The sequence below is a fragment of the Microcebus murinus genome, chromosome 8, assembly GCF_040939455.1.
Source record: "Microcebus murinus isolate Inina chromosome 8, M.murinus_Inina_mat1.0, whole genome shotgun sequence".
Classification (NCBI taxonomy): Eukaryota; Metazoa; Chordata; class Mammalia; order Primates; family Cheirogaleidae; genus Microcebus; species Microcebus murinus.
In genome coordinates this window covers 41,690,749-41,716,194 of record NC_134111.1, presented here as the reverse complement: position 1 = coordinate 41,716,194, position 25,446 = coordinate 41,690,749, and the positions used below count along the sequence as shown (strand labels likewise).

At 33.6% G+C, this 25,446-nt stretch overlaps 1 protein-coding gene across 11 annotated transcripts in view; it reads right to left on the bottom strand.

Annotated features, from left to right (window-relative positions):
• SLC4A10 (solute carrier family 4 member 10) overlaps positions 1-25,446 on the bottom strand; it is a 302,950-nt gene that overhangs the window by 38,459 nt on the left and 239,045 nt on the right. For all 11 annotated transcript variants that reach the window (XM_012735715.2, XM_012735716.3, XM_076005601.1 and 8 more), the window contains 4 exons: positions 11,115-11,220; positions 6,185-6,346; positions 4,608-4,721; positions 3,185-3,346 (listed from right to left, as the gene is read on the bottom strand). In XM_012735715.2, coding sequence (XP_012591169.1) covers positions 3,185-3,346; positions 4,608-4,721; positions 6,185-6,346; positions 11,115-11,220 — 544 coding nt within the window. The remainder of the gene's footprint in view (positions 1-3,184; positions 3,347-4,607; positions 4,722-6,184; positions 6,347-11,114; positions 11,221-25,446) is intronic.

Below are 25,446 nucleotides of genomic sequence, written 5' to 3'. Positions count from 1 at the left end.
TGGAGGTGAAGAAAAAGTGAAAATGTCTAACATACAAGTTTGAGGAGAGAGAAAGAACGAAATAAGGAATTCTGAGTTGATTTAGATATATGATGTAGACTTAAATAGATATATGATGTCGAGTCTACCAGGTGTTTGATACTGAAACTAGAAAACATGATTCATTATACAATTTTAGGGAATGCTCCAACCAAGGCAAAAATGGGTTTTCAAGTCATAAAAGAAAATTAGGAAAAGCCAAAAATGGTTTTCACAAGCAGTTAAGTTGTAGGATAAACTCAAGAAGCACATCTTTTGGTGAAAATGTGGTTCAAGTCAAAGCCAGGAGACTTTGCAAACATTTCAGTGAAGCAACAGGTGGGGAAGACGACTATGGAGCAAACTGTCACTGTGAGTGAACAGTGTTCTGAGAAGGTGACTTTGTTGTTATTAACAGGAAAATCATCAGCATCAGACCACACTTTACTAAAGCTTACTGGAGACCAGGGCTACAGGCCCCAAAGAGTTTGATGTAGCTAAAATATGTCTTCATGGAAAGTAACTTGCTTTGAATATATCCATATCTAAGGAGGAGCATGGAGTTTTCAGACTCATAGTGGCCAAAAACAGACTGATTCTTTTACCTGTGGCAATAGCAGAGTTTACAGTTAAGTCAGATTTGCTCTATCATTTACTAAATCCAGAATGTTAAGGGGCAAATATTTGAATATTTTAACTACATAATCACTTCTTCGTATAATAAAAAAAGTTTAGTAATGTAGCCTCAAGTTTCAGTTACAAAAAATATTAAATTCCTTAGTTCTGCATTTAATTCTATAATGCAAGTACCTGAAAGGCCCACTTAAAGAATGCTTTACTACATTTCAGTTATTCTGCATTATATGTAAAGGAGGAAATTAATGTATTTGTCAGTTCAGAGCTTTGGAAAGGGTGTGAATGTCAAGGGCCAATATTGGCTCATGAAGAACAAGGAGTAAGAGCGAGAGATGTGCAATTTATAAGATGGAGAGACCTGGAATGAGCAAGGGTACAGAACAGCAAAAAAGGTAATATCACCCTCAGCAAATCTTCGCATTTACTTCTAACTTTGTTTTAAGGTAATTTCATTAATACTTAGAAAAAATGCTGGCTGAATCAGTTTAACTGATAGCCTTTACACAGGGTAATTTTTCAGTGAAATCAGTGGAATTTCTGCCTAATTATAAAGGCTAAAAAAATCATTCTTTGAAAGGTAAACAATGATGATATAGCTTACTTTCTTCTTATAACAGGAGTTTTTAGTTCATTTTTAGACATGTATCATATAATGAAATATATAATATACAGCAATTAAAAATGATAAATCAGACATATATTGTTGATATGGGATGATTATGATGATAATGTCCTCACATGAAAAAAAGAAGCAACATTTGTACTATGAAAATATATATTTGGGTATGTATCAACATGTAAACAATGTTTTCTCCAGGTAATGTAATTATACTGTTTTTCACTTTTGTTTTTAACTTTTTAAATATCATATGTATTACTTTATAATCATAAAAATAGAGATGCTTTCAGTTTAAAAATATAAACATATCTAGGAAAAACATTTTCCTACTTTTTAGAGAATAGCAGAGTAACATAATATTCAACATATAATGCTTAAACTTATTTTATAGATTTATTTAATTAACTGTAACTTCAATAATAAAGTCATGGTGATATTTGCTTTTGAAGAAGGGATATTTTAAAGCAAATCATATTTTTAAAGTATTGATATTAAATAACTAGGCTATTAAACTTAGAAATCTGAATTCCTTATTTTGAGAAATAATTCTGTAAATAATTCAAAATTTCCAATATTGAATGGCCTAGTTCAGTGGGGTTTTGAAGCCAATTCATATAGACTTAGTGAGGCAATTATAAAATTTTGCTGCCAGTTGATGTCACATTGATAGCTTGAAATGGGCCAGAGGAGGAGTAGTCACACGATGGAAATATGCAAACATTATAAATCAGGGTCTCTCTCTTTTTTTCACACTAAGGTTAAACATGTACTGGCACATTCACTACTAGTCTAGTTCTGAAAACTTTATGAGATATTTTTATAAAATGTATCTTAATAAACATTTTGTTTGTTAAAAACTGCAAGTGAGTTGAATTAACTCTTTTTAAAAAAGGTTTTGAGAATTCTTAAGTTACTTTCTACAAAGAGAATGAAGAATGCCCTTTGTTTTAAGATAGACATATATTCTCTCCAATATATTCACAAAATTCCCTCTTAGTAAGACTTATTACAAACATGTGTGCTTTGCTACATTTATGTAACTATTATATCCCATCAAAAAGTTTAATCAGATATTTTTATCATCTCTCTAACATACTTATAAAATTCTATAAAACATGATTTCTGTTGCTCTGACAATGATTTTTTTCCTAGAGTTTAAAGGGTATGTGAAGATAGCTGGAAATGTCTTTACAAGGTTTGATTCAGATTATTTTTAACTATTCATTGATTGCATTGATTTTATTTAACATATTCCTGCAAGTGATAGTGCTCATATTACATATCTCAGACAAACTGCATACCAGTAAACAACTTTGATTATTCAAAATTGCAAAATGATAGGGTCAGAATATGTAACATACATCCATATTTAGTTATTCTCTTTGTAAAAAACTTATTGAAATCTGCAATAAAACAAACTGTAACATTTATGGCTGGGTTTTGTTGTTATAGGCAGCAGAGAGAATAATAATTAAAGAAAATGAGAAATATCTGAAGATGTAATTTTGTTTCAATAATAAATTTAATGTAATAAATATATCTAGGGTTAAATAGAGGAACAGAGGAATCCCAGATGTAAGGTAAGTTGGTAAGGTTGTACTTCATTAGAATAGATTATTATTTCATTAAAATATGTTAAACATTGTAAAGTTAAAACTTTGACAGTGTTTTTTAAGACCTGAGATAAGGTCTTGATTTTACAGCTCAGCCAAATACTACAAACCAAACAAATAAATTTTAATTTCATTGTAAGACAAAATATCTCGAAAGACAATAAAAATTTTGAATCTAAAAACACTATTCTAATATTTCACTGTACAATGAATACAGAACACAGGCAAAGTCTAATGAACATCAATTGATATCAGTTAAATTAGAATTATTTACATTAAAATGTATGTTAAAATATACCTTTAGCTTATGCTCTTTTCTATTGATGATGACAGCTGTAATCTGTTGGTCCATAAAAATTAGAATAGTACAAAGCAAAGCTGGAATAATAGCAGCTATTACTGTCCACCAGGGATTTGGACCTAAAGGTGTAACAAACCAGCCACGATCATCTCTGGTGGGCTGCAAAGAGTAAAAGAATATACATAGTTATTAACCGGATTAATGGATACCTAATTAAATGAAGTCTTACAGATGCTATAAGGAAAGTCCTAATTATAAACTGATGAGCTGAGTGGTCTATAATGAATAATAATCTATGTTCTTAATCAATACCTATAAAAATAGAATAATATTAATATTTACCATTTACCATTGGCAAATTTATTTATATTTACAAATAGCATGTTGGCTACTGTCCTAGAACTGAGATACAAAGATAAATAAGTCAGAGCCTTCTTTCAGTTTAGAATCAGAGACAGACATATAAACAGAATATTTAAATGTGATATTGCAATAGTTATTTTGATGTGTGCACAGGCTATGGTACGAAAATGGAAAAAAGACACTCGATCACATCAGAGGCTCAAGGACAAGCCCAAACAGGGCTGATGTCTGAGATGATTCTTAAAGGAACTCACTCTGACAATGACTTATGAGGAGTCTCCAGCCCTATTTGGTAGATGAGAAAAATGGAGGCTCAGAGAGGATAAGGAACTGGCTCGGGGTCACCATAGGTTGAGTATCTATCATCTGAAAATCTGAAATCTAAAATTCTTCAAAATCCAAAACTTTTGGAACACCAACAGGATGCCACAAAATTCCACACCTGACCTCATGTGACAGGCCACATTCATTAAAATACTGTATAAAATTATCTTCAGGCTATGCGTATAAGTTGTATATTAAACATAAATAGATTTTATGCTTAGACTTAGGTCTCATCGCCAAGATATGTCATTGTGTTTTTGCAAATACTTCAAAATCCTAAACAATATGACTGAAACACTTCTAGTCCTAAGCATTTCAGATAAGGAATACTCAACCTGTATCTCATCAGTAACATGGTTAGAATTCTACACCAGTCCTATCTTTATCTGTTTTTCAAGCCCTATCTGCTGCGCAATTCTGTATCAAGACAATGCATTTCCCTTAGTTTTGAAATGCTTCTTTAACTGTTAGGAGTGTTGTATATAGATATATCAATTGCTACAGTTGACAGGAAATTTTTTTCAAGAAATCATTGGGTTTGTATTTTGTAAATTAATTTTTTTAATATTAAACCAAAATTTTAGTATGCTGTGTGTCCTTTATTTTCTGTTCTATTAATCTATATTCTTCATATTGTCATGAAAATCATAAGTACTAGGGTTATAGTCATCATTTAAATGAAGATTAAATCTAGAGAGATGGAGAGATGGAGTAAGAGGTAGGATAAATTCACCTTGAAAACACTTGGTACTTGTAGTTTTGGAGATGGGATCCCAATGGCATAGTCAATTAAAACCATACACAGAATTGTAAGAAAGACAGCAAAGTCACTCACTATAGATCGAACCTAAAAATAATGAAAACACTTGTCACTTGAAAGAGCTATAAATATCGAGGAATACTCAGGAACATAATCTAGAATCACACTTTATAAACACTTCATGATATAATACCTTAATATTATATTTTATGCATACTGTAAGATTACCATTAGCTCTGTCAGAACCTGAATATATATTTGTGCATTACTATCTTTAAGATTGGTACACACTCAAAATTTCCAGAATGAACCATTATGGGATAGCTACATGATGGTTGTGCTGTTTTCAATATTTATTTAAAATACAAGTTTATTATGAACTCAAGTATATGAATATTTAGAACACAGAATAAGGTGGAATGGCCAGAATTTGGCTGAATTTTAGGGCTCTTTCTCACATAAGTAACAGTTTAATGTGATAAACCTGAAGTACCATAAAATAAAATTATCTATTTTTATTGAAGCATAATGCTTTAGCTTATCTATGATATAAGTATGGCAATTGGGAATATACACAATGGAATGGAAAATTTAAAATTTATTCTATGTAAGCCAATTTCTAAAGCCACTTTTCATTTATAAGGCCAATTTTAAGCAAATATCCTCATACAATTATCAACAAGATCTGGTTTCTTTTAAGATGCCTTTATCACACACACACACACACAATGCTTGAGATTGTTGTTTCAGTTTAACAAAATATTTTTTTGTATTAATCAGATTATGCTTTTGGCAGAAAAATCTTATTATACCTTAGGGAAGGAGGAGGTGACCAAAAAAAGCCCTCTGTGGAAGGAACAGTTCTTGAAACATTTTCCCAGAGTGGAATTTTAATTATAATCTATAGCTCATCCCTAAAAAGCTTGTTTCCTTGTTTCTTTTCTTTTCTTTTTTTTTTTTTCTCTTTTTTTTTTTGGCGGAATCAGACATTATAGGTGTTACTTTGCAGTGTTAAATATTGAACTAAGCTGTTTCTCTGTTTACTTTCCTTTCCAAATATGCAGATGCAAACGTGGTGGGTTAGGGGGAGCGACTGACGCTTTAAAAACTGAAAAAGAGAATAGTGTTCCAATGAGTCTTGTAGGGGCTTTCCCAATTAGAGACTGTAGCATAGGTTCCTCTGAGGTATCTGTCACGCTGGAATAGTTCCCACTGTTCACTGGGCAAGAAAGTGACAATCAGTAACGCAATGTGTGCTGTGAATTTCCAAAAACCTCAGTGGGAAAGTGGGAATTGATCCTGGGGGTCTCCAGTGAGGAGAAAAGCCTACAGGGAACGTTCACTCCTGGCACCTGCAGCACAAAACGCTTTCTCCTCAGCCCCCGCCCTCCCCCCACCTCCAAACTGGCAGCTCACTCACACAAAAGCCTTTGAGTGGCTTCCTTCATTACAGCAATTGCTCTTTCTTTTATCCTAAAACACACAGGACTTCAGAACATGTTGTATGTGAGTTTACAATTATAGCAGACGAATTAAAATAGTCTGAGTACCTTGGTTGGAAAATATCGGCTAGTCTTGAACTGCTTCAGGGTGGCTGACAGAGTAACTGTGGAAAAGAACAGAATCACCGACCAAAATAGAACATCTGGAACATATGGATGATCATGGCCACAGGCTCGTCCAGCGTACTCTCCATGCAGTGACTTGCATTCCTGCCAGAGGACGTAAAACAAATGAAGCTACTGTGGAAAAACTGGATGCATTCCTTTCAGAAAACTAACATCTTCTGATCAATTGCAGGGAGATGCTGAAGCTTTTCACTGATGGATCTCACAATGATTTAAGGACATTAAATTATGCTTTTCAAATTTTCTTTGCATAGGTAGTGAGAAATATCAAAGATTTATATTATATGAAATGTGAACACAAGCCATGTTTTAAGCTTTAAATTTGAATCTATAAATCGAATTGACTTCCCAGTTAATGTGTATTCAACTTAGTGTCTTCTAAGTTCCTAACACCAGATTTATTAAAAATATGACATATTTGATAGTGAATGGTTACCAAGGTTAGACACTATGCCAATTCACTTAAATACATCCCTTTAATTATTTCTCATAGCAACCCTATAAAATAGGTAGACGTTATTATTTCTATTTCATGTCTGAGGAAACTGAGGTATAGAGAGTGGAGAGGTTAAGTAATTAGTTGTGGCCTCACCACTTCTGGGTAGCAGCAAAGCTGGGATGAAAATATAATTTCCGAAGTGGGAATGTTATTGTACATTAAAGAACAATGATTTTGTAGAATTATCTAATCCAAAAGCTACCAAGAAAGATGAGAAAGGCGATAAGAAAGCTATGATATATAATTACTGAAATTAAATTGTGAGTTAAAGAGGGACTATTGCACTTGGATTAAAGAACAAATGAGAAAACAATCATTACATGAACAAGGGAAAGCTCATGTTTTACTATGACTTGGTGGTCTTTTTTTCTGGCACTATGTTTCTATAAGCCCCTGAAGAATCACGTCTAGTTACTGTCTTAGCCATGAGGTGGCAGCAAAGTCAAAAAAATTTTCTTTCTCCAAGAAAAAACATTAAATTATTTTGAAAGAAAAATATTTCTTTAAACTCATTTTGGTTTCTCTTATTTTATTTAAAAAATTAGATTACTAAAGTATTTATTTTTATTTAACAGCATAGAAAATAATGGTTTAAATGATCCAGTGACCTCATTATTCCTTGAGATATTCTGGCCCTGAACAAAAATTGAATTGTACACAGAGATCTTAGGAAAAACTATGGACTGGTAGATTGATCACCAACATAGAGTCTGCCTAATGAATCAGACATCAGGCCCTGGAATCCTTATACAGCATAAAATAAATAGTTTCAAAAGATTCTGGAATAAATCACAAATAGCTACCTTGTCATAGAAAACAAACAACTAGTAAAATCTACTTGGAGTAGGTAGCTATCCTAAGCCTAAGATTCTTGAGAAATATGGTTATTACACCTTATAATTGTCTAAAAGAATATACTCTCTTTTCTAATCTAACTGCAAAAACGTTACTTGATAGCTAAAGTTGAATTCTCATTATCCACATTAAGCTAACACAGAGCACTATAAAACTTGGCTAATTGAAAAATCACAGAAAAATCCCTCAGGCCTTAATTATAGTTTTAATTTTCTTTCTCTCAAAACTCTATAAAAATAGATAAAGTAGCAAAAAATGAATTCTTGTGTTTTTCAGCCTCTTCTCCTGTGCCTGTCTAGAAATGCTAGTAGAGCAATTACTAAGCAAGGTAATGGGTAAGCAAAATGACTAAATAACAAACAGGAAATAAAAGTTCCATGATAAACACATTATCTATAGATTTGTGAGCATGTTCAGTCATTTGTACAGGTATAAAAGTCTTCTAAATGGTCCTTGGATTTGGCTGGGTCTTGGTCTCAATTTTTCAGAGCATAGATGCCATTTAAAGGATCACTTAACTATCTTATAATCTATAATAAATCGCCAGTGGCCTGCATAGCTACTTTAATCAAAGCAAATTTGAAAATGTTATTTATTTTTCTTTTTTTTGGAAGAAAGAGGGTGTTAATTAAAAAAAAAAAGAAAAAGAAAAAGAGAAAGAAAAACCATGACCTATTAAATTTGACATTTATTTTCAGGTTTATACTAATTGTACCCCCAACACAGACACACATGCACAAGTACATGTACACTACACATACACACATGCATATATGTGCACACACACATACAGAATAAGTCCTGAAATTTAGAAGTGAAAACCAAATCCAAATCCTGCTCTCTTCTTTGGAGTCTAACATATGGTTTCACTTGCAATGGGTACTCAAAAAATGCTTGTTGACAAACTGATTTCTACTAATTACTCTTCAAACACATTTTAAGTTTCAACAATTCTATAAGTTGGCAAAAATTATGTTTGATAAAATAAGAAATTAAAGTTGGAATTAGTGTCCTGCCCCTTATATATGTACAAGCTAAATACTGAATTCAGGCATTGAAACAGTACTTAACTAATTGCTAGTTAACTGCTTATAAATATTTTAAATCTTTATTTAAGGATTTTTTTTATCACAGCTGATTTTGAGACACTGCTATCTATTGAATCTATCTTGGATTCTTTATAATGGCTGATTTTGAGATACTGCCAAAAATACCTAGAATACCTAAGTATTCTAGCTTACCATAAATATTTGCACTAAACAGTAAATATGTGAAATGAAACTATTTTTCAAAATGATCATTAAGAATTTATCAAGTATTTAACACTTACTACGCATAGAGCAGTTTAGGAGAATCAAAGAAATCTTAAATTCTTTGCCCTTGCTGAGTTGGCAAGGTATAAATTACAATTCACGACATATGTAACAACTCAATAAAATAATACTGAACCTGCCAAATAAATAATATGTAAATTAAATTTATATCACTATTTTAACAAAATTAGTTAAAATAGCCATTAGCTCAGTGCTTTATTAATAAAGTACTTTGATGATGGTATATTGATTATACTGAGGAGGAAAATTAGCATTACAATTAAGACAAAAACTTTAACAGTCTTTGTTGACTTAAAAGTTATAAGACTTTTTCATTATATAGCATTCCCTTTGGTTATAAAGGCTATTTCTGGTCAGTTATCAATTGCAAAAACTGCACTTAACTAATGAAAAATAATATGAAAATTCCTGCCAGAATGTTAACAGCTAGTACAGAACCTAAAAAAAAAAACTACACAATGCTACATTTGCACTGATTGCAAAATAGTAGTCTGCTTCACTATAGTCTGCTTGACCTTAAAATTTTTAATATCTAAAATTAACTTATGGTGAGCCAAATCAACTGTGCTGTAAGTCTGTCTCTTAGAAGATTATTATTCAGGATATGCTAATACATGGAATGAATATTATATATATATTAAACTATCAGAAAATCTAAAACACATAGAGTAAATAATTATGTTAATAATTTAGAGATGGGATTATTTGGGGTTTAACGGGACATCAAGACAAGGGACACAAGCAAGGGACTCTTTAGACATAATATAGTTTTAAAAGGGGAATATAGGTAGAAGACCCACTACTGAATAAATCCACCATGATCCTATGTCTAAATTTTGAAAGACAATAGCATTCTTTCTTGACCAGCTCATCATTTCTTTTATTGTTCAATTTAAATGGCTCTCTAAGTGGAAGCAGCCTGGCAATGTTATTTTTCTAGGGAAAAATAGATAGAACACAATAAATGTTAACAATAACAAAAGAAAACAAGAGTAAGTAAAGTCTTATTAAGAGAAAATGACTAGGGTAAGAATAAAGGTAGCAAAATATAGGTCAGATAGAATTTTAAACAGAGTAAATAATTTGATTTCAGTTTTGAAAGAACATGTTCAATGGGGAAAATTGAGAAAATAGGCAATAGGTTATATGCTCTTGTAAGAATCATATATACAGGTTTACAATATCTGTACAACAAAAAAAATTTCTATGTTCCACTAACTGGACCACTTACAGAAATGGTATGTGTTTGATCAAATGAACTAGAATTCACATAGTTTTTAGCTGATGGTTAAAGTTTGAGCTTATACAGGTAGATAAAATGGCAGAAGCTTTGGATTATAATATTTGGAACAAGGAAGAGCAGGAAAGAAACTAGGGCTACTCTGGTTTTAATATTTATTTAAGAAAGAGCACCTTTTCAAATTACAAGATTTTATTGAACAGAAATAAAGGATACAAATATATATAGGAAAAGAACAAACATCATAATACTAGATTAAGAAAAATTGAGAAAAGCAGCTATGAGAAAAAAATCGCAAAATAGAGAAAAGCCAAAGGAAATAAAACAAAGGTACAGAACTTAATTGTTATAGGTAAAAAATATGTTGCCATCCCCTTTATTGAGTAGAAAATAATGGAAATGAGAAAGATTTTGTTGAGTGAGGTGCTAGAATTTTGTTAAGAAAAATGACTTTTGTTCTTCCCAAAGCCTTTAGTATTTACACTAAAATATTAAAAACATCCCCTCTCCCTCAGCATATTCTGAACAGCTGGAGCGGTATTACAGAGTAAAGTAAAAGTGTTCTGGGTCCTTTACACAGAAGGCAGACTAAGTTCTGCCATATGATTTCATTTAGGTCAACATCACTTGTATTTAATGTGCTTTTAGTTCATTTCAGTCATATCAGTCTATATATGTGGGCTTTTAGAGCAATTCAGGCCTACTATCTATTAGAAGCATTTTAATTTAATAATAAAAGATAATGCCAAAATACTGATGACTATCTGAAATGAATTCAATTAAAATTAAAACAAATCTATCACTTTTATAATATCATGCTTTCAAAAAAATTTTACCTTAGTGGCAGTAGTTGATTCAGAATGTGAACAAAAGCCCTTACAATAATGACTCAAAATATGACTTATTTTTCAATGTTTTACTTACTGACACAGTTAGGTTCTCCCAAATTATGTCAGAGGCAGAAATATTGGACTCCTTCCATTCCTTCAATGTGTCATTGCTGGGATTATGTGGTTCCACACAGTTACACCTGAAAAGGCAAAATGGTATCTTTCGTGAAATAAGTAGCTTTTGGTCACTATGCTCAAAACAAATGTACAGTGGGTTCTTTGTCCCCAGTCATAGCATTCCTTCATCTGACAGACAAGTAGTTAGGTCTTCCTAAACTACTCTACAACAGACCATTTCCAAGAATCAAGATAGATACATTGCTATGTTCCTCGACCACTCTATAGTGTTTCCTAGAATGAGTGGTCTTTATGATAACCATTTGCCCTTAAACTATAAGTATAAAAATGATAAACATCCAAATCTTATTGTTATAATATTTACCTACTTTAGTTAATACTATATGATCATATCAATTCAAATTAAAGGAGATATTTAATTCTAAAGGTCATTTATACTTTTGCTATATAATTTAAAATTAAAGCTAGGCTGAAATGAAAACCTGAGGTATGTAAGGATATACTCTTTCTGATGAGTGGTAGCTCTGTTAAAAATGAAACAATCAATACACAAATTCTTTGGGTACCTATTATGTATAAGGTACCATGCTAAATGCTGGATTGGGGTGGGAGCAGCTAGAAGAATAAAGATTTGGAAACAGTGGTACTATTATGTAAAAGAAAACACAATTTCTGATCTCATGTTCTTTATAATTTTATAAATCAATGAGAAGATACAAGCAAAAATAACCAACAAATTAATGGCTTAAAAGTTATTAACCTCAATTTGTAGACAGTTTGTTTTCTAAAAATTCATTAATAAACTTGATTTGCCCTTCAGAAAACATTTTCTTATAGAAGCATTTCGTAAATGGTGGTTAGTCTCCCAGATTAACCCACATACACTACATAACTTGAAAGTTCATCAGACTGCTCTTTTGGTGATATTAATAGAACTATACAACATTCTAACTGCCATTTCTAAAATTATTACTATAGGAAAATATCTTATAGTTTCTACTTGGTAAACTTCTCTGCCTAAGCAATAGTCTCTCTTTTGTCCTCTACATCAGGGAACTAAGTCTATTTTACTTTACCACCACTTATTTATTCGTCAAAGAGTTATTGAGTGCCTATTATTGCAAACAAAAATAAAACCCTAGTTGAGTTGCATGATGCAGCAGACAGACACGCCCTTGCTTTCACTGAGGGAGATTAGAGGAATCGCCAGCTGGGCTTGCTTGGGGATGGCCCTCGAAGAGGGTAGAGGGTTTCAATGAGAAAGTTGGTAACAAGTGTTTTAAGGAAATGGGATAAGGAAGCAGTAGATACTGTGGTCAGTTGCAGTGATCTCCATGATAGCAGAAACAGGAGCTCCAGCAAAAGAAAAATAAAGACACCAAAGATGTAGTAAAAAACATTGATTAATACAGGTTGTTCCTAAATCCCAGACTGGCTGTACAGTCATAGATCACAGGCCTTTATGTCAGATAGCTCTATCAATTATTGGCTGTGTGACCATGAGCAAATTACTTACCCACTCTAAATCTGGATTTCCTCATATGTAAAATGTGGATGAAAATGCTTACTTAATAGAGCTATTGTTAAGAATAAGTAAAATACTCCTACACTGCTGGTAGGACTGCAAACTGGTTCAGCCTCTGTGGAAAGCAATATGGAGATACCTTAAAGAGATACAAGTAGAGTTGCCATTTGATCCAGCAATTCCACTACTGGGCATCTACCCAAAAGATCAAATGACACTCTACAAATGGGACACCTGCACTTGAATGTTTATAGCAGCACAGTTCACAATCGCAAAGGTGTGGAAACAACCCAGGTGCCCATCAATACATGAGTGGATTAATAAAATGTGGTATATGTATACTATGGAGTGCTACTCAGCTTTAAGAAACAATGGTGATATAGCACCTCTTGTATTTTCTTGGATAGAGCCGGAACCCATTTTACTAAGTGATGTATCACAAGAATGGAAAACAGGCATCACATGTACTCACCAGCAAATTGGTATTAATGGATCAACACTTAAGTGGACATATAGGAATAACATTTATCGGGTGTCGGGCAGGTGGGGGGGGGCATGGGCAATATATGCAACCTTAACATTTGTACCCCGATAAAATGCTGAAATAAAAAAATAAAAAGAGTAAGTAAAATGATTAGACAGATAGAGAGATATGATGTGATATGATACATATTAGGTGCCTAGTATACACTTAGGCACTTCGGGAATTATGGCTGCTATCATCATGATTGCTATCATTATTATTTTCTGGTTCATTCTTCAGTCTTTCACAAATGCAATAAAACTGTCCATTTTCACCTTGATATAACACAAAAGGAACACTAGTGCTTTCTCAGATATTCTAGCATTCTTTATATTTTGTATCTAATGCTTAAGGAGACTTAAATTCTGACCAGCATTAAAATAGTTTTGTTACCATCACAAAGAACCTATTGAAAGAAGCAAAGTTCCTGTTTAATTTGAGTCTAGGTCATTAGACCACTAAGCAAATACATTAAAGGTAATATATGCATATAGACAGGATAATTTAGTTAAAAAAGGACAAATTATTTAAAAGGAAATAACACTAAAACCACTAAATCACTGACTATTTTCTAAAATTAAAAGTCAAGTCTGGCTTCTGGTCTAAGATGGAGGACTGAACATAGTGTTTATTTTCTCTCATTAACTAAAATACATTAAGCAAAGGAATAATATAAAAAAGAAACATGAGGGGAGACATCAACAAAAATGATATAAACAAATAAAATACAAAAATCATATGAAAGCAGGATATTTCTAAAGCATAACAGAGCAATTATAATGGCAATAATAGCACTTTTACATATAATCTTTAAAATAGTATTATTTACATGAAAAGATAGAGGTACAAGTGACTTGGCCAAGGTTACACAGGTAGAAAAATCAGAGCCAGAATTTGAACCTAGCGGGTCTACTTTTAATCACTAACTTGTAGAATATATATCTCCTTCCAACTTCAGTTAAGAAGTGATCTGGCCTGCCCAGTAGTATCCCAAAGAGACTCTGGACTCAGAAGTAAGAGGTGGAGCTGAAAACAAGGGAACTAAGAGTATGAATATACTACTGTTGATTCCAGAAATTCTCCCCCCATTGACACATACTCATATACATACCCCTTCTCCACAGAATGGCACCAGACTTCATGAGGGAGCTCCCCAGGAAAAATAAGGGGTCAATAGGATAGTATGACTGAATTCTTGGGGAAGCTTGATGACATTCAAGCATAGAAGGCAAAAGGAAAAAAAGACAGCAAGTCCAGGCAAAATAAAAGTCTGTACAGAAAAGGAGCATAGTCCAAAGAGAAAGAAAACCAAAATGTGGAAGGATTTTGAGTCTCCCATGAAGTATTGACAAGGAGAAGTCATTTGACCATGATGTTAAGAACATTGTTTTCTTTCTTTCACTTTATTATTATTATTTTTTAGCTATTTTCTTAGTGGTAGCTAGCTGTAGGCCTTACAACATACAACCAGCTATTTTGTTCCACTAATTGCTAGCTGATTGTTCTATTGTTTTTTTACAATGCCCTAGGGCATAAATTGCTCTGATGGTCTGATCCAATTAAATCCCAGCCTTTTTGTAGAGGTAGTTTTTGAGGTCAGTGTTTATGGTTTATTATGACCCAGGAGGGCTTTTCTTAGCTATTTCTTTACATGGCTCTCTCGGTTACAATAGCTGGCCTATGGTTTAACTTGCATTTCTCATGAAGTTACCAGCTTTCTCTTAATTACTTTCCACCAAAACTTACATTATTTTTGAGAGTCCCTTTAAACTTGAACTCCCCTTTACTATGTTTCAAATAAAGTCAGTTCCTTTGGGGAGAGCTTCAGTGCTCCCATGGGCAAAATCTCTGAGGCATGGCTCCAGAGCTGGGTGTGGGCTTTAGGAGCAGGGGGCTGAGCAGTGGCAACTACCAGGGTCCTGTTAATAAATGGGGTGCCTAATATTCTCAGTGTTCTATGCCTAAGGTAAAGCCTATGTGTGGTGGCTGGGTGAAAGAAGAGACCTCACGCTCTTGGATGCACAGACCTGGAATTTAGCTTCTGGAGAGGAAGATGGGGAGGACAAGGAACTCTGGCAGCCTTCACCTCTTAGGAATATACAGTTGGCCTCAACTGGAAACTGAGAGAAAGGAAGCCCTGTGTTCTTGGCCATACCTGTCAAAGTGATGCTTCTGTTATGCTAAACTGGGAGGGGAGAAAGGAAGGAAGTGGATTGTGGCTCAAGTGCACAGACTCACAATTCTTACTAGATTTAGTAGATTCTCTCTTTTTTTCTTTAATTTCAAAAAATTTAGGAGGTACAAGTGTGTTTTGTCATATGGATAAACTGTGTCATGCTGAAGTCAGGGCTTTCAGTGTACCCTACCGGAATAGTATACATTGTAGGCGATAGGTAGATTTTTACCCTCAGTCCCCCTCTCACCCTCCTCCCTTCTTAGTTTTCAATGTCCATTGCTGTTCTTTATGACCATATTTATCTTTCATTTATCTCCCACTTATAAGTGAGAATATGTGGTATCTGTTTTCCCATTCCTGAGACACTTCGCTTACAATAATGTTCTCCAGTTCCATCTAAGTTGCTGCAAATGACATTATTTCATTCCTTGTTATTGCTGAGTAGTACTTCATGATATATATGTACCACATTTTCTTTAGCCACTCATTGGTTAATTGATGGGCACTTAGGTTTATTCCATATCTTTGCTATTGTGAATTGTGCTGTGATAAATATTTGGGTATAGGTGTCTTTTTTATAAAGTGACTTCTTTTTCTTTGGGTAGATACCCAGTAATGGCATTGCTGAATTGAATGGTAGGCCTACTTTTAGTTCTCTGGAGACTCTCCATACTGCTTTCCACAGTGGTCATACAAGTTTACATTCCCACCAACAATGTATAAGTGGTTGCTTTTCACCATTTCTTCCTGGATATTAGCCCTTTGTCAGCAGTACAATTTGTGAGCAAATATTTTCTCCCATTCTGTAGGTTGTCTATTAACTCTATTGATTATTTTCTTTTGGGTGCAGAAACCTTTTAATCTAATTAAGTACCATTTATTTATTTTTGTTGTTGCTATAGTTGCTTTTGGAGTCTTACTCATAAATTCTTTGCCTAGGCCAATATCTAGAAGAATTTTTACTGTTTTCTTGTAGAATTTTTATGGTTTTAAAATCCTCCTCTCCTCTACTCTCCTTACATTTAAGTCTTTAATCCATCTTGAGTTAATTTTTATATATGGTAAAAGATAGGGATCTAGTTTTATTCTTCTGCATGTGGTTAGCCAGCTTTCTCAACACCATTTATTGAATAGGGCATCTTTTACTCAGTGTATGTTTTTGTCTGCTTTTCAAAAATCAGTTGGTCATTGCTATATGGTTTCATTTCTGGGTTATTTATTCTGTTCCATTGGTCTATGTATCTACATTTATAACAGTACCACATTGTTTTGGTTATTATAGCCTTGTAATATAATTTGAAGGCAGATAATGTGATGCTTCCAGCCTTGTTCTTTTTGCTTAGGATTATTTTGGCTACTCAGGGTCTTTATGGTTCCATATGAAGTTTAGGATTTTTTTTTTATAGATTACTGAGAAATTATGTTGAAATTTTGATTGGAATCTGTAAATCACTTTGAGCAGCATGGACATTTAAGCAATGTCAATTCTACCAATCCATGAGTATGGGAGGTTTTTCCATTTGTTTGTGTCATCTGTACTTTCTTTCATCAATGTTTTGTAGTTCTCCTTGTAGAGATCTTTCACCTCCTTGGTGAAGTATATTTTTAGGTATTTTACTGGTTTTGTAGTTATAGTAAATGGTATTGAGTTCTTGATTTGACTGTCAGCTTGACTGTGATTAGTATATAGAAAGGTTATTGATTTTTTTTGTGTGTACAATAATTTTATAACCTAAAACTTTACTGAATTTATTTATCAATTCTAGGAGTCTTTGGTGGAGTTTTTAGGTTTTCTAGGTATAAGATCATATCATTGGAAAACAGGGATAGTTTGATTTCCTGTTTCCCAATTTCGATGCACTTTGTCTATTTCTCTTTCCTGATTGCTCTGGCTAGGACTTCTAGTACTATATTGAATATAGAAGTGGTGATCCTGGGCATCCTTATTTTGTTCTAGTTCTTAGGGGGAATGATTTCAGCTTTTCTCTGTTCAGCAGGATGTTAACCAGGTTCTTGCCATATATGGCTTTTATTATTTTGAGATATGATCCTTTTGTGCTTAGTTTGTTGAGAGTTTTTATCATGAAGCAGTGCTGGATTTTACCAAATGCTTTTTCTGCATCTATTGAGATAATCATATGGTCTTCATTTATAATTCTGCTTATATGGTGAATCACATTTATTGATTTGTACATATTGAACCATCCTTGCATCCCTGGGATGAATTCTACTTGATTATGGTGGATTATTTTTGTGACATGCTGTTGAATTCGGTTTACTGGTATTTTGTTGAGGATTTTTGCATCTATATTCAAAGGGATATTGGGGAGAGGGTCTTCAGAGCTTCTTAATTCACCATTTTGGAAGTATATATTCAGAATATTATTTTTAAATGTCATGGGAATCATGATACTGGAGCCATGGAGAAGGAAAGGAATCACTGTGCACTATTAATACTTGGCTCTATAGTAAATAATATTTACATAGCTATAATTACATACAGATTTTTTTTTTTTAGTTTTTAGAATCAACCTTTAGGCAAATTACTTAACACTTAATAATGACTACAAAACATAATATATATTAACAGCCATTACAATAGAATCAAGGATGAGGAGGTAGAGGGAGGAATAGAGAGTTGGAAGGAAAGGTGAGAGTTATTCATCTCCTCTTACAAGGTAGAATGTGAAGAGTGCTGTCTATGGCTGAGGAACAAGAAATGGAAATGTATAAATGTTATTTGTGATTATTGATTTATTTATGGCTACAGAGGTTGTAGCCATAGGGGATGTAGCTAGAGGGATGATGGAACTTAGGATGTTATACACTTATATTGAAAGGGAAGTAGAGTGAAGAGGAATGTTGGGGGTGGTTGTAGAAAATGAGCTATATCCATATTTATAAGAGAAAAAAAGTAAATTAGTCACATTTAACACTGGTAAAACAAGAAATAGTAATATAAGCATATTATTTAGAGATTTAGAGGTACCACCAAAAGTAATCAAAAATTTTGTTTAAAATGTTGCCTTTGAGTGAACTGGTGCTTTTAATTATCATCATTCTATACAATTTGTGTTTTTTCAGGATATGCATGGATTATTTTTATAACAATAAAATGTATTTGGAAAAATAATTGGTTCTTGTAGCAGCTCTAAATTTACTTCCTCATTTCAGTGTGTACAAATTATCTCAAAGTCCCTCTTATATCTAGCTTTGTCTCTTTTTTTTCTCTTCTAAAAACTCAAAAATGTTTGCAATCATGGGGAAATCATAAGAGAGTATTTATTTCTTTTATACTTATTATGCCCTACACAATTAGAATTACATGCCCAAGATATTTGGATTATTTTCAACAGTAGAAACAGCTTATCATGTCATTGTAGGAGACCAGAAGAACCACCCCAAAATATTCCTCTTTGGCATAAGGATTATTTTGAGCTGAAAGCTGCACCATGTGTTTCTTGCTTGCTGCCCTTATGCTGTTGCCACCCTTAACTAATGGAGGATAGGGACTGACAGATATATGCTTTCCTTTTTCATCCTCAAGGCAAACAGTTGTAAGTTGCATTTCATAAGTCTTCTTATAGATCCCATCAAATCAAGCATCAGTCACATGTGCTGATGATAAGTTAGATAACGCAATTTCTTACTGACTTTGTCTACTTTCCAATATTGTATCTGTCTGCTAAGGCTGCCAGAACAAAATACAATAGACTGGGTGGTTTAAACAACAGAAATTTATTTTCTTAAAGTTCTGTAGGGTGGAAGTCAAAGATCAATGGTGGCAGCATGATCAAGTTCTGGTGAAGGTTCTCTTTCTGGCTTGCAGAGGGCAGCCTTCTTGCTGTGTCCTCACATAGTGAAAAGAAAGAGAAAGATCTCTCTTTTCTTCTTATAAGGCTACAGTCTTATTGTATTAGGGCTCTGCTCTAATGACTTCACTTAAACTTATTTATCTTCTAAAGGCCCTATCTCCAAATACAGTAACAATGATGGTTAGGGCCTCAACATATGGATGGGGGGGAGAGGGGAAATTCATTCCATAACAATAACTCTACCTGTTCTTCACTTCTGCTCCCTAAAATAAATTAACCTTCAAGCAAGCCTCTATCTTAGGCTATGCTTTCAGGAGAACTCAGATTACAGTATGTTTTGTTCCATATGTTTGGCAACATAGTAAAAGGATCTCTTGAAAGCTTAGTCATCAAGGCATTATGCATAATGCTCAATTAACTCAATAAAAAGTTAATGAGTATCATGTAAGATGCCATGCTGAGTGTAGTATTGAATAAGATAGATATGATCCTGGGGGCTTTCTTTAAATGTAGGAGAAAATATTAAACTGCCTATTACACTATTATTTGAATGTGTTTGTGAAATATACTATAATGAAGTCTAGGCTGCTGACAAGGTAAACCAAAGAAAAGCCACACTTTGAGTCTGGATGTTCAAAGAAAACAGATATAAAAAAGGAACAGAATTTAGTAAGACACAATGTGGGCAGGGCCATGGGGATGGTGAACTAGAGGGAGCAAATAGCATCAGTTTAGTTGAAACAGAAGGGGTGGAGGAAGAGATGGGGTACGGGACTGAGATAGGTAGGGCCCACTGTGTAGACTTGTGATTGTTGGGGACTTGAGTAAGTATTTTGAATATTAAAATGAAAACACTAAGTAGCCTTTGGTTTCTGTGATTAATGTCCTTTATGCAGACCTCATATAAAATCAATACATTAGCCAAAATGATACTTGAAATCATATTGAGTATCTTATCTGACCACAATGGTACAAAACTAGAAATCAATAAGGGGCAGGCGGTGGAGAGGTCTGGAAAATGCATAAATACATGGGAATTAAGCAACATGCTCCTGAACAACAAATGGGTCAATGAAGGAATTAAAAGAGAAATTAAAAAATATCTTGAGATAAAAATGAAAACACAACATATCAAAACTGTGGGATGCAGATAAAGCAGTTCTAAGATGGAAGTTTATGGCAATAAATGCCTACATCAAAAAAGAAGAAAGATTTCAAATAAATAACCTAACATAACACCTCAAGGAACTAGAAAAATAAGAACAAACTAAGCCCAAAATTATCAGAAAGAAGAAAATAATAATCAGAGCATAAATAAATAAAATAGAGTCTAGACAAATAATAGAACAGATTAACAAAACTAAAAGTTGTTTTTCTGAAAAGACAAAATAAACAAATCTTGAGTTAGACTAAGAGAAAAAGAAGACTCAAATAAATAAAATCAGAAATGAAAGAGGAAACATCACAACTAATGCCATATAAATACAAAGGATCATAAAAGACTACTATTAACAATTATAGCCCAACAAGTTGGATAACCTGGAAGAAATGGACAAATCCCTAGGCACATACAACCTACTAAGACTGAAAAATGAAGAAATAGAATAGCTGAACAGACCAATAACAAGTAAGGAGATGAATTAATCATCAAAAACCTCCCAACAAAAAGTAGTCCAGGACTTTATGGCTTGACTACTGAAGTCTACCAAACATTTAAAGAACTAATACTAATCTCAAACTCTCGCAAAAATTTGAAGAAGAGGAATATCTCCAAACTCATTTTATAAGTCCATCATTACTCTGTTAGCAAAGCCAGAATAAGGCACTACAAGAAAAGAAAATTATAGGCCAATATCCCAGTAAACATAGATGCAAAAACCTTTAAAAAAAACACTAGCAAGACAAATTCAACAACACATTAAAAGGATCATTTACCATGATCAAGTGAGATTTATCCCAGGGATGCAAGGATAGGTATACAAATCTATAAAGGTGATACACAACATCAACAGAATGAAGGGCAAAAACCATATGTTCATCACAACAGATTCAGAAAAAGCATTTCACAAAATTCAGAATTCTTTTATGATAGAAACTCTCAACAAATTAAGTATAGGAAGAATGTACCTCAACACAATAAAGGCCATATGTGACAAATTGACAACTGACATCATACTCAATGGTGGTGTTGAAAGCTTCTCCCCTAAGATCTGGAACAGGGCAAGGATGGACACTTTAACCACTTCTATTCAACATAGTACTGGAAGTCATAGCTAGAGCTATTAGGCAAGAAAGAGAAGTAAAAGGCATCTAAATTTGAAAGGAAGAAGTCAAATTATCCCTACTTGTAGATGACATGATCTTATATGTAGAAAACCCTAAATACTTCAACAAAAAACTATTAGAACTAATAAAAATTCAGTGAAGTTGCGGGATATAAAAATCAACACACAAAATCTATAGCATTTCTATATACTAATAACAAACTACTTACAAAAGAAATCAGGAAAACAATCCCATTTGCAATAGTTACCAAAAAATTAAATGCTTAGGAATAAATTTAACCCAAAGGAGGTGAAAGACACGTACACTGAAAACTATAAAACACTGATGAAAGAAATTGAAAGAAATCAAAGCAGTATAGTAGTGGCATAAAAACAGACACAGAAACCAATGTAACAGAATAGAGAACCCAGAAATAAATCCATGCATTTAAGGTCAATTGGTTTTCAACAAAGGAACCATGAACACAATGGAAAGGACAATCTCTTCAATAAATGGTGTTGGGACATGCAGAAGAATGAAATTAGATCTTTATCTCACATCATACACAAAAATCAATTTGAAATCTATTAAAAACCTGAAACTGTAAAATTACTAAAGAAAAAATAAAAGAGAGAGAGAAAGCTCCATGGCATTTGTTTGGGCAATGATTTTTTTTATATGAACCCCAAATCACAGACAACAAAAGCAAAAACAGACAAATGAGCTGACATCAAACTAAAAAGCTATTGCATAGCCAAGGAAACAATCAACAGAATGAATGGACAACCTATGTAATGGGAGAAAATATTTGTTAACCATATATCTGATAAGAAGTTAATATCCAAAATATATAAGGAACTCAAACAACTCAATAGTAAGAAAACAAATGACAAGGTTAAAAAAAAGGTAAAAGGATCTGAATAGACATTTCTCAAGAGAAGACATACAAATTGCCAGTGATATATGAAAAAATGCTCAAAATCAGTAATCATGAGAGAAATGCAAATTAAAACCACAATGATATATCACCTCACAACCATTAGAATGGTTATAATTAAAAAGACAAAAGACAATTGTTGGAGAGGATGGGGAGAAAAGGTAACCCTTGCACATTGTTGGAGGGAATGTAAATTAGTATAGCCATATGGAAAACAGTATGGAGTTTCCTCAAAAATTAAAAACAGAACTACCATATGATCCATCAATCCCACTACTGGATATATGCCCAAAGGTAATTAAATCAGTATGTCAAAAAGATATCTGCACTTCCATGCTCATTGTGGCATTATTCACAATAGCCAAGATATGGAATCAACCCAACTACATTTACAGATGAATGGATAAAGAAAACATGGCATACACACATAATGGAATACCTTTCAGCCTTAAAAAAGAACAAAATCCTGTCATTTTGACAACTTGAAAGAACCTGAAGGACATTATGTTAAATGAAATAAACCAGGCACAGAAAGACAAATACCCTGTGATCTCACTACATCCAGAATCTAAAAGGGTTGAACTCATTGAAATAGAGAGCAGAGTGGTGATTATCAGGGGCTTGGGAGGCGGGGGAGAAAAGATCAGGTCTAGGTATGTCTAGAGCAAGTGTAGCCCCAGCTCTGAAGGAATGGCATTAAAGGAAAGTACTTGAACCACTGAGAGGTCTTTTGGGAAGAAGTTACTGGGCCAAATTCTCTAGAGTGGTAAAGAAGTGTGGTAGAAAGATCCTATATCTGGCATTTGCCAAAGGTAGCCAGATCAGGTGAGTCTTGAAGTTCTGAAGCCATCATGATGCCTAATCCATGTTATCATCCATATAAGAGCTCTATGTTGATTTTATATGTGTAACTCATGATTCTGAGTCCCAGTTTGGAACCCAGAGATAAATCCTAATGGAAATAACCTTTTATACTTAATGAAGATACCCAAGTACTGGACTAGGTAGTAAGAATAGTAAAGCTTCTGGTAGCATCTCTGTGGTCTGAAATAAGATGACTACTTATTTTACAAAGTAGAATCTAATAATCACATTGATCCTGGATCCTTCTCTAAATGGAGGTTTAAATATTATATCTATGGCAGCCTACAAAGAACTGTCCATTGGGTCTGTAATGTCTTGTCCTGAATCTCTTGCTCCAATGTTACACTTGTGTCAGTGTTAGGTAAAAAAGCATTAGGTGAAAAAAGGAATGATCGTAGGTCTTCAAATATCTTGCTACTGTTCTGCTCAAACATATCTGAGCTTGCCAACCTCTGACTTGTAAGCCAGTTTACTAGTCAGGAGTAGTAAGTTCCTTTAGTGGGGAAATTCCCCCAAATTGATCACTCTGTTAGTTTATCCTAGAAAAAAAAGGTCCAACACTATAGGATTTTGATGGGAAAACGTTTCATACACAGAAAATCTAGTATAAGTAAATTTATTGTTCATAAGAGGAAACTAAAATGCAAAATATAGAAAATATGCCAAATTTCTTTCAGGGGTAACATAATAAAAGAGAACTAGCATTACACCGTGTTTCCCCAAAAATAAGACCTACCCATAAAATAAGCCCTAGCTGGATTTCTAAACATTTGCGCAATATAAGCCCTACCCCGAAAATAAGACCTAGTGATGGGCGTGGCTACGCAGTGTATCTGCACAACCAAATCCATGCATTTCATCTCGGAGTGGTGAAGAACACGAGCAGTCTTCTCATCTGCCCCATCGTGACAGCTACTACCCCAGAGGTGACCAGAAAGGTGCGGGCAGCCCCACCAACAAGGTCGGCTCCCCCTGTCAGGTCCCGGCCATCCGGTGCGTACTACAAGCTGAGGCTTTGAGGGGAAAATAACACATCCCCTGAAAATAAGCCCTAGGGTGGCTTCTTGAGGAAAAATAAATATAAGACCCTGTCTTATTTTCAGAGAAACACAGTAGTAGATACATACATTAAATGGATGTGTGTGTATACTATATATATATAATTTTGCATCAGACACAAAAGAGAATTTTATTTGAAAAGAATTTGGGAACAAACATCATTTATTAGCCCCTTGATCCCATTTATATTACTACCAAAGGCCACATCAATAGAGATTTGAGGTTATTACATTTTTATATTTTAGCAATACCACTAAGTCAGCTCTTCTAAGTTATCTTACTCACCCAAGTAACAAAATCAATGCAAATTGTGAGTTCTATTCATTTGAATAGTAGGCTAGCAAACTGAAGACATAACTGATTCTAAAATAAATTCTTGAAAGCTCTAGCTCATGCTCATGCTTTGACTTACACTGGGGAAATCTCTCCTTATTTAAAAGAAAATCTAGTGAGTGGTGAGAGGTATGGATTCTGTTTCAATCTTCTAGATGTGGCTATCTAATTTTCCCAGCACCATTTATTGAATAGGGATTCTTTTACCCATTGTATATTGCTGTCTGCTTTGTCAAAGATCAGATGGCAATATGTGGATGGTTTTATATCTGAGTTCTCTCATCATTCACCAAAATTAATTCAAGATGGATAACAGACTTAAGCCTAAGACATGAAGCCATTAGAATTCTAGAAGAAAATGTTGGGAAAACTCTTCTAGATATCAGCCTAGGCAAAGAATTTATGATGAAGACTCCAACGGCAATCACAGCAATAACAAAAAATAAATAAAAGGTACTTGATTACATTAAAAAGCTTCTGCACAGCCAAGGAAATAATCAATAGAGCAAATAGACAACCTACAGAATGGGAGAAACATTTGCATGCTATTCATCTGATAAAGGGCTAATTACCAAAATCTACGAAGAACTCAAGCAAATAAGTAAGAAAAAAAAAATCTAACAACTCCATTAAAAAGTGGGCAAAAGACATGAACAGAAGCTTTTCAAAAGAAGATAGACTAATGGCAAATAAACATATGAAAAAATGCTCAAAGTCACTAATAATTAGGGAAATGCAAATCAAAGCCACATTGAGATATTACTAAACCCACTGAGAATGGCTTTTATTAA